Source organism: Opisthorchis viverrini, assembly GCF_000715545.1.
Source record: "Opisthorchis viverrini unplaced genomic scaffold opera_v5_20, whole genome shotgun sequence".
Classification (NCBI taxonomy): domain Eukaryota; kingdom Metazoa; phylum Platyhelminthes; class Trematoda; order Opisthorchiida; family Opisthorchiidae; genus Opisthorchis; species Opisthorchis viverrini.
Window position 1 is genome coordinate 1,345,085 of NW_008751676.1, and position 10,854 is coordinate 1,355,938.

The window sequence follows — 10,854 nt, forward strand, 5'->3', positions numbered from 1 at the left end:
TCATAAAGGAAACTACTCACAAGGTTACTGAAAACTCTTCGACAGCCCACGACCGGTTTCGCCCTTCTTGGGGCTCATCAGGTAGGCGCAGTCTCCGAGTTTCCGTCAAACTTATGATCTACTTGAACCCAAATTGCACTGTTTTCGAGAAATACACTCATTTGCAAATCAATTTGGTTTTCACGGGAGACTCAATTGAATCTCTTGTTTATGATATTCCATAACTGAATGTGATGCGCACAGGCCACCTGATGTTTCAGTTGGCAAATTGATTTGCAAATGAGTGTGTTTCTCGAAAATAGTGCCATTTGGGTTCAAGTAAATCATTAGGTTGACGGAAACTCGGAGACTGCGCCTACCTGATGAGCCCCAAGAAGGGCGAAACCGGTCGTGGGCTGTCGAAGAGTTTTCAGTAACCTTGTGAGTAGTTTCCTTTATGATTTAACCTTCCATAAATAAAAATAACCCCCCGAACAAACTCGCCTGTATCCCCTACATGACTAACGACCGAAAGTGGGGCCATTGCATTTGAAATACACCATTTCAAAAAAATGCCTTCATAGACACTCCACGATCAACACTTCCTTGATCATGAACTTTTTCAGAGAGTTTGTTGACGGCATTCGGAATGTCGTATCGTGCCTGCCCCACTGCGCAGATGCGGCCTAAAATATTTCGTCTACTCCAGCTACTCACGAAGTTAAGTAATCTAATAACTAAGATTGTCAATTCACTCTGTTTTGCACTCATTTCGTGGTGCAATACGAGAAATCTCGTTGCAGAAAGATAACCACATCGTTCCTTGTCTATAGCTTGAAGGTGGGCTTTACAACTCTGATGCGCATGATTAGAAATTCGTGTCAACTCCAATACCACGGCTAATTTGCAATATCAATGAAACAATTCATTGAATGTTGACTCAAATCAGTACCTAATCACCAGCTTGAAATGGGGTCGATAAGTGTCAAGGCTAGCTGATTCACCGACACTATTCGGCTTCGAAACGTGGCTTTGCCTACAATCCCTATCAGGATTGTATCGGCCCGTACGTGAACTAAATTTGTGCATTCTATGTGTCGTTGCCATGACAACACCAGGGGCTCGCCTACTTCCTTTCTCTACAAATATGCTCTGCCGTAAATATGCCTCTTTTTATCCTCAAACTGACAGACTCCCGCTAACCTAGGGGATAGTATAGAATAGTTTCCAGAATGCTTCGGCTGTTGAAAGTCGTGGTGTTCATCCATATTTTAGAGAAAGCAGGAAGGCCAATTATACAGCGAAGTTTCTCCAACCGAGTGTCTGAACTCTCCTATTGCGCCGAGCGCTTGCAGAGCAGTCCTGAGGTCGCATGACAGGTTATTCGTTCTTTCTTATGAATTTGACTAAACTTACTTAGTACCAGAATAAACCACTGACTGCGTTTCGGCCTGTCGCTTGTAGTAAATTACATCCTAAAGTGTTTCTCGCGCTGTTATACTGCTCCAGATCATTTATACTCATCAGCTTCTCTTGCTTTTGACATGCTATCTACAAAGCCACGCAGGGAAAATCAACGATACTTTCATTCCTTTTCACGTTTTTTTAGATTCTGAACTACTTTGACTACTTCTTCACTTCTGTGTTCACCGTTGAAATAACTTTGAAGGTAAGTTATATCTACGTATCTGTGGTCTGATAGTAGCCTAAATCGAAGGCATCTGTGAATATTGTCTATGCTGTAAAGTCCCGAGGAGCCCTGTACAGCTGCTTTATCCCTACTGCGAACTATCGGCAGCGTGCATCTCATCAAGCTCAAGCGATGTTCGAACCCGCGACCTCTCGGCTAATGCTGGAACATGTAGTCTTTTGACTACGAGCGCCTGATCAGTAATAAGACAGAACATAGCTCAGCCTTCAGTCACGGAAACCACGTCACATGATCACTTACCGACTGGCTCCTCGATTGCCAACTTCTCATATGATGGTCTCACTCATATTGCGTAATTATTCTTCCTCTGAGCTACTTGTGGACGGAGGGCGATTGAGTTTGCTGTGCGCAGTTCATGCCATTTCTCAATATTGATGATGCTAATTGCCTGGCGGCAAGTATTGCTGCGACCTATCGATCGGTCACCGAATTTCCATTCATTGACACACTGATTATTTTCTCACTAGACTTGATTCACAGTTGCATACATTCGCAGAAGTCGCTTGATATTTTTGTAATATTTGGCAAATCGTTTTCCAGTGTAGATATTAGGTAGTGTTTCTGCCAGCAGTTTGCTCCTAACGACGGTTTTGCAACACCATAGCCGTAACAATTCAATGCGATTCCATGATTTGGTTGTTCTGGAAATGACAAGCTGCTTCTGTAAAAAACACTGGGTTGGATTCCTTGTGCTTTCTTCGTTTGGTATGTTCCTGCAACACTCATTTAACAAAATTTCAAAGGAAAATAATGGACCAGAACCAATCTGTAGGTTAACTGACTTGGTCAAATTTTCTTTCGGGAGATCCACCGCCAGCTGGGCGAGTCGACTTGGTCGTGTGTCTAACTTCTATGCCACACATTTCGTGTGATTTATGTCCTGGAGCTGACAAATCAAAGAAGAGCTTGTGCGAACGCCTTTGGGATTCCAGTTACGTGTGTCAGTTGACAGATGATCCGAATAAAACAATGCAAGCCCAACCTCAGTCTCATTGATACTCGAGCCACCAACGATCGTCCAGAGCTCAGCAAGGCCAAGCTGATTAATCAATTCATGTCAAGTTTCACCCGTAGCACTCGCTTGAACGGTAAACTACCAGTCCTGGTTTGACAGTAGAATAAAAATGGCAGCCTCCAGCCGCATTGACGAACTCCAAATCTATTGTTTCCTGAGGGTTAGAACGGAAATATTGGTATCTTGTAGGTCATTCAGACGTGTTCCATTTTGACCACCCATCTATATTAGGTGGAATTAACACCTAGGTGTTCTCTATCATGGTAATGAGCTGAATTCTCGGATGTTTTGAATCGCTGTTGCTCAAACACGGCAGTCGATAGCTGAGCGATAATTCATTTTACTACCTTTCGGAGGACTGCGAGTTTGACGTTCACCAGAGGCTCGTAGAGAAATGACACAAAACTAATCAGTTTTGTTGGTGTGCCTGATTAGACCACCCTAGAAGTCCTTGAAACTAGCAAAAGTGGATGATAATGCCACCACAGGTGTGTCGCAAATTCAGCTGTTTCACTACAGGACTATATTTGTTTGCCTTACGAAACCAGCGGGGCATATGATGAAGTTGCAATTAGTAAAGATAATTCGTCTTGGTAGCATTGTAAGTCATTCAAATCATAGAAGTATCCTCACCCATTGTTTCGGAAAACCAGATCCGATAATGCGAAGTATCTTACGAGGTGTACAAACGACCATGCTTAGTCCTTAGCAATATAACTGGGTCGCTTCTTGACGGAGGTCTCCACAGGAGAGACGAATTTCGATCTTTTTAACGGACTATGTTTTTAAGCATACCAGTTGCTTGGAATCTCATTACCATCCGGTCTCATTACACGTCAATAGGTGTGCGTTTAAACTTGTAAGCGTTTGCCGTTCATTGCATCAGCCTTGATCATCTCCGTAAACGTGTTCATCTGAGCATTTCTACTAACGCACTGTTTCATTTGAAAACGAACTGTCTGTGCTCAATAACCCATTCATCTAGCGTCTTCGTTTCTCTTGCATACTCTGTCGAAAACACTGTACTAAAGGGATTAAATATTGTGGAACAATACTTTTGGAGGTAGTCTGTTCTCTAAAGTGAGAGAATCATTCTATACATCCATTTTGGCGGCCAAGTGGATACGTCGATGAACTTTACTTGAGTCTCTCATCGGTACACATAAACTAGTTGCCCGTCCCAAAAACCTGTAGACTTTTGGGAGACTTTGAACGATAAATGCGCTGCCGAGAAGTATTTTGTCCTCAAAAGGAATTCCGTACTCTTCATCACTGCCAGATTATAACCTACGGCTTGGTTTTGCACAAGGGCGCCTTCTGCCGAAGTGCGAACAATATGCTAGATTTTATGGTGGTACTGACCTCAATTATTTCATATCCGATTGAGTGAGTTCCTTTCCTGACCTTTGTCAACACTGTCGTGCGTCCACTTTCTCACAACTATGGCCCTGTCCTTACACTACCTTTTGCTGTTGTCAGTAGTATGAAAATACATCGTCTTAACATCCGAGACGCTCGTACTTGTCGGTGTGGGGTGACATTGCACACCCTAATCTGTGACGTTTTCTTCACGTTGTGGCTTTTTGCACCTGAAATGAAAGTTAGCAATTTCAACTTTTTGCTGTCTGTGTTTTAGTATTGATACAATTTCTGTGGTCAAAATATTACGCGTCTCACGTGTGCTCCGTCCGCTGAGAGCAATAAACCGAGCAAAAGGTCTCAAGGTATGTGCGTCTTTTTCCATATAACTTTTTGTTAGTCTTCGTACACCAATCTAATACTGTAACATGATTTTCATATGATATTGTAGCGTGTGCACCAAAGTCTCACCTGTTACTTTTCTGCAATCTTTAGTGGGATTATTTCATCTGAGAACGTCTTCGGTTTTTTTGCAGGATTTCAGTTAAATGTTTGAAATTAATACCCCTTTATCTACTATCTTCCAGAAGATTGCCTCCTGTGTTTTCGTAGAAATAATCTTTTATGATTATAGTACACGTATTAGTGCATAATGTGAGATGCTGTGAAACTTCGGAACCCATACTTTATTTGATGCGCCTGTATGGAGTGCTTAATTAATTAACTCCTGCAGAGGAAAGTATAATTATTCAAACTTTCTTCTGCGAGGCCTGTAATCGGATTTCCTCCTAGCTAGTACGCGTTAGCTTTCAGTTTCAATTCTGCAAAAACCGTGCAATACTTTCTGACCAATTGCCTACCTTTTATGATAGAGGTACTCTTGCGGGAGAGTACCACACTCGTTCAAGTTGGTTCCGAAAAGACTGGTTTTTTTTCGTTATTTTTGGATGAACGACCGTCTAAACCTATGCTCACGGTAGAGGAAGAAAACCCGCCAACGGGGAAATAATTCGAAGGACTATATTCGGAATACGAATACATCGATATGAATAAATAATCCCGGATTTCTGTGGTTGGTTGGTTGGTCAGAAGTCACGTGTATGGCTATACACTTCCACCGAAACTGTGTATTGAAGGATGAAAAGTACATGGATCAGCAGTTCAGTTAGTCACTCTGATTACGTCACGGTCGAACTAGCAAACGGAATAGCGCATAGGCCAGTTTAGTTACAAAGTTCGCTGAGGTCTAAGCCGTTGTCTAACCGTAATCTACTATTCATTAGGTCGCTGAAACCTCTGCGACCGCCCACTACTGGTTTCACCCTTCATAGGGCTCATCAGGTAGACGCAGTCCCCGGGAATCCATAAACTTGATGTTCCGCCCACTACTGGTTTCACCCTTCATAGGGCTCATCAGGTAGACGCAGTCCCCGGGAATCCATAAACTTGATGTTCTATTTGAAGCGGACTACAGTTAATGAGAAATTCAGCTGGATTCATTTGAGTCTTGTCGAAACCGAATTCGTGTACCAATTAGACTGCTTGTCGACATCTAGGTTGTTTGGCAACATTTCGACAACCTCTGTCGTCCAGTACAATCTGAATCGTTTTGTTCGCCACCGCTCCGGAGGTACTCAGTATAGGACTCCGACTGAGGAGTCCCAGATGTGACTTGATGTGATGGGGTTTCCAACGCGTTTGTCTTTCTACGTCTTAGCATGGGAACTGGACTCTGCAATTCCTCATCACCATCATTAACAACAACGACACCATCGTCAGCATCATCATCATCTTCGGCGACATGACATCAGTGTTCAACATTGATGCCTCGCTGCCATACTGGCAGACTATTCATGGTTTCGATGTGTCTTGAGATGCTGCCAGCTCCCCCACACCTAGTCAAGGAGATGATCAGGGTCTTCAGCGAAAGCCTTTGGTTTGAATTTCTGACTGAAAGACGGTGGTGCTTAGCGGGAAGTGCAAGTGCATGACCATTTTTAAGAAACAAGTCGCCACACTCGTTCTAACAACCCCCAACCTGGAGTGCCAGGAGACTGTGTTGGTCCAACCTCAAACCATTGACCAATCTGGCATGAGAGACTGCGAGTGTCGCACGGACACCCGCCAGTCTATGACTCAATGGGTCGCGGAGGTGCATAAATTGCCACCCCACGGTAAGGTCCACCATCTTCCTGACTGTACTGGACAATGCTCATGCATCGCCTTGCCGTACGACCAACATATGACGATCGATACGAGCATGCTTATCAGTAGACGTTTGCTGGACGAGATTAGCAGATGGAATTTGATGACAGAACTGAGAGTGAAATTCAAATACAGAACAGAATTCACGTCAAATCGGTGACGTAGCTGGCTCATCAATAAAGTCCTCTTTCAAATGGTAGCCAGTTGTTGTCACAATTTATTCGATTCACATGCCGCCTAGCTCTCTACTTTGAAACGTGCAGAGTTTGGGGTGTGAACCAATCATGGAGACCTTTTTTCTCTACTTGTTCTAGAAATCTTAGTTCTTCCAGTGAACACTCATTGAAAAACCTCCCTAAATACATCGCGTCCAAGCATCTGATTGGGCTTTACCTTGATTGTATTAATACTGGTTCATCCAGTTGGGCTCTCTATGAAATTCCCGCTTTAGGATTTCAACGTCCCTCCTGAGAACAACACTGAGGATCTTTCGTTGACTGTTTTGTTGCGCTCTACAAAAAAACTTTTCATTGGATCAAACTGAGCTGAAAGAAGTCACGACGCCCGTTGAGATAGTTTCATATTTGTCCAGTACACTAATGTCGTGTGCACAGCGACCTTGTGGTGCGCATACGTGATCAGTACCCCCGACTGTTGAGTTCAGTTTTACTCATGGGTAGATCTGCTAGGCTCAAGTACAAGAGAGACTCTACTGTAACTCTATCCTTCTTCCAATAGACATTCCACTGAAGATAATCTGGACGCTGTAAGAACAGTGTAGTAATCGTTCCTGCATGTCTATAACGGGAAAGCTGGTATTCGCCCTGAGCCCATTCAATTCACTACCATATCCTGTTGTCTAAGTGAGTGACGTGTTAGTAAGTAAGAATGCCATATCAAGGGAAATTTGTGACGTCGAACTGGAAGCTATCATTCAGACTATGTGTTAACTTTTCCCTTCCGATCGATTCTGTCATCTCAGATACAGTCTTTCGCATTTTTCTAAATTTAGATTCACCAGTTAAGTCATCTTTTCTGTAGCCATTATATTCTTCATTGATTTGTCCAACTTTATTAGGAAGATTTAATCGGTCGCCTGCAAGCGTTTAAGCGCATTAAAATGCTCCGTTATCAGCATCTGTTTGGGCCTGAGCTTGTATTTGATGAATCAACCGGTGCCGACATCAGTCGTGCAGATAGCCAATGCATATAGACATGAACAAACAACAGGAGAACCTCCAAATCGATAGTCAGTACTCCATGGAATATTTGGAGATATATTTACTCATCAAGTGTAGTCTCACCTGCTTATAGACGTACACAAGCCTTACAACCGTTTGCAACTGACAATGAGTGGTTACCTGGAACAGATCACATTGCTTCCTAGCAGACGGGCTTTTGGCTCTCCAGGTACCCGTGAGCTAAGGCAAAGGCTAGCAAGACGTCTGGTCCGAGGAAGAGACCCGGGCTTAACGTGACGTAAAGGCTAGCGTAGCTCGTGGCCTTCTAACCTCTAACTTTCGGAGTGTACAATTGATGATGGCTGTTCTGTTCGGTCATCCGGGGAAAAAACAGACAAGTTAGGATTCCAACCTGCAGAGCCTTCCCGCACCCTGAAAAAATGTCGCGACCTTTCTCGGCCTACTGGTCCACCAGGTCGGAGGTCCTTCAAAAATTACCACTGCGTCCATTACTTTTATGTCGTCACCAAACTAGACTTGGAGGCACGCTTTTGTACCACGGATTCCTGTAGACGACCTCAGTCGCTTTCCCGCCAGGCTACAATCACGGCAGATAGTTATGAAAACTTCAGCATTCTTTTCAAGTGGTGTAATGATAATAACACCAACATAATGTAATGTGGTCAACCATGTTTCGGGATTTTTGTGATATCCTTACGATTGAAGGTAATGTTTCGTGTCATTGAGTGAAGTACTTCAATTGAAAGGTTGCCTGTTAAAAGAAAATACTGTTTTGAGGTCACATCTTTGAACGCACTTTGTTTTTGATATCACATCAAAATACCATCGCCCGTGGTTGCCCAGAAACTCATCTCAAATAGACGTCCTCAGGATTTATCGATAATCTATGAAGTCTCTGCGTTGTATTGAGTTTGTTAGTCCTGTTTTTCTAATACTCCCGGTTTTCACAAACGCCAACTCACAACACCCCGAAGCCCTCTGTATCCTCTTGGTTGTAGCACGTTGTTCAATGTGTAGTGGTCGCAGTGAAGAGCATCGGGAACATCATGATGGTGACCTTCTTGCTAGAATTCATGTTTGCTGTAATCGGGGTGCAACTGTTTGCCGGAAAGTTCCACTCGTGCAACGATGGATCACGTCTTCGTGAGATTGACTGCCGGTGAGTAGAACACTGTTTTGTCTATGTAATCCAAATCCCAAACGCAAAACTAACTCCTCAAACTTATTAAATGCCTTTGTTTTCATTCTCCCAATCTGCACCATTGGTCGAAGAAAGCTACCATCCCTTCCAAAAACACCGTTCGAACAATTCAATGAACTTGTAGACAAGAAGACATTCATTACAACATTTGGTTTTTGCCTTTGGACAGCAGTACAGAAGTTCTATCTCAGCACGGACTTTCACAACTTTCCTCCTATTACGCGACTCCACTATGAGAGGGTTTTTTCAAAACGACTATGTTTCGACAAACTGTGAGCACATATGACCTTAATTTGCCCCCGTTTGAAACTAGGTTCATTCAAGTTGCAATCGATCCCAAATTTGCGCACACGCATTACATACAGTATAATGGATGCCTTAGGTCGGTACTTGAAAGCGCACTCAACAAAACACTGCTCACGATGTTAATGAAAGGTCGTCAACTTCACTGACATAGTTAAGGTTGTCATCCGAACAACCTGGCAATATCTCAGCCCTCGCGCTTCCTTCGGGTGACATGGCAGTTATGCAAAGAAAATATATTGCAGTTGGTCGGCTCCTAATGTTTCACTTCACCCGCCATACTGAACACCGTTATCTGATTTTGATCAGTTTCCTTCGACACAGAAGTGTACAACTATCCGAAACGATCAGGTCTCTTCAGTTCAGTGATAGATTTCACGGGGCACAAAAGGCATGATTCTTTCTGGGTCGTAGGAGGAAGTGCCTGTTGGGAAACCGCTTAATTTGGCTTAAAGATCACTCGATAGCTCTGTCCAGTAGATACACATCTATCTATATCTGGGCGACTTTTTTTATTTCAATGTGAGCTCGAGTAACGTATCCGTACAAAGTCCGGTAAACTTTGACCAGTATATCCAATAATGAACTCAAGCAGCGAAGTGGAGTGGTTGTGAAAAAACTACTCTGGTTGTTTGTAACTATGATTTACACTATGTCACGTGACATTGTTCAAACACTCCAACTACAAGAGCTTGTTGTTTCATAGCGCATCATTTTTTTTTCAAATACTCCATTTTCACAGTGGTCAATTCATCACGTACGAGGCAAACGATATTAACCGACCAGTGGTGTATAACCGAACCTGGATGAACAATCCGTTGAACTTCGATTATGTACCAAATGCTATGCTGACATTGTTCGCTGTGTCTACATTTGAAGGATGGCCCGGTCTACTATACCGGTAAGTCATGATGGGCTTCCGGCCAAGATGATGTTTCTTGATGTTTCTTGAAGGGAACTAAATGTAGAGGACCAAAACACAGAAATTCACTTGCCTGTCATGATTTGCCATATCGCTTGAACTGTGTTGCGTTGCTGCTGTCCAATTGACTAAACATCCACGAGGAACCTCCCAAAGAAGCGCCATTATCGTTGCGATCCTTTCTCGATGACGTAGGTCCTCTGCGGTGGTACTGGAGACACGATGTCATCTCCTCTCAAGATTAGATGTTGACATGAAAATTTCTTGCCATTCGCTTAGATTAGACAAATAATATACCTGTATTTTTCATTCATTGACGGACATTCCTGGAATGGTTTGACTATATTTACCTTTTTCACCATACATTATATATATGTATATATTTGTATCACCACTCTGTGTGTAGCTCAGAGCAATGATGACTTAGCCAACTAAGTGAAGCTTCCACCTGAGAAGTCTCCACTCGAGGAGCCAGTCAAGGCCTTTCTGGTACAATGCCATGTTGTCTTTTCCACCTGGAGCTGCCCTTGTTAAGTTTACTCTTCACCAGTATGTCCAACTCTGCCTCGGAAATTGTTGTGTGCTAATCGTACACCCGATGAAATTCATTTTGAAGAGTAGCTGTTTTATAAACTGATGGGCAGTGACACAACAGCACATAACAACACAATTTAAAAAACACCGTCAACACACATGCCTTGGATCCGGTACTTTGTCGCTACCAGCGAAAAACGGACTGAATTTGAAGAGTACTGTTTTATAAACTGATGGGCAGTGACACAACAGCACATAACAACACAATTTAAAAAACACCGTCAACACACATGCCTTGGGTCCGGTACTTTGTCGCTACCAGCGAAAAACGGACTGAATGACTGATAAATTACCATGATAGCTTGTAGTGTGGTATTATATATATATATATATATATATATATATATATAGAAGATATATATT

The 10,854-nt window shown here is 43.0% G+C and overlaps 2 protein-coding genes across 2 annotated transcripts in view; both read left to right on the forward strand.

Annotated features, from left to right (window-relative positions):
- T265_01819 (hypothetical protein) overlaps positions 1–4,095 on the forward strand; it is a gene marked incomplete at both ends in the record, with an annotated part of 13,277 nt that extends 9,182 nt beyond the window's left edge. The window contains 3 exons of the mRNA XM_009165929.1: positions 24–206; positions 1,589–1,648; positions 3,985–4,095. Coding sequence (XP_009164193.1) covers positions 24–206; positions 1,589–1,648; positions 3,985–4,095 — 354 coding nt within the window. The remainder of the gene's footprint in view (positions 1–23; positions 207–1,588; positions 1,649–3,984) is intronic.
- A 4,374-nt stretch (positions 4,096–8,469) lies between these two features.
- T265_01820 (hypothetical protein) overlaps positions 8,470–10,854 on the forward strand; it is a gene marked incomplete at both ends in the record, with an annotated part of 79,476 nt that continues 77,091 nt past the window's right edge. Inside the window, 2 exons of the mRNA XM_009165930.1 lie at positions 8,470–8,630; positions 9,718–9,876. Of these exons, the coding sequence (XP_009164194.1) occupies positions 8,518–8,630; positions 9,718–9,876 (272 nt within the window). The remainder of the gene's footprint in view (positions 8,631–9,717; positions 9,877–10,854) is intronic.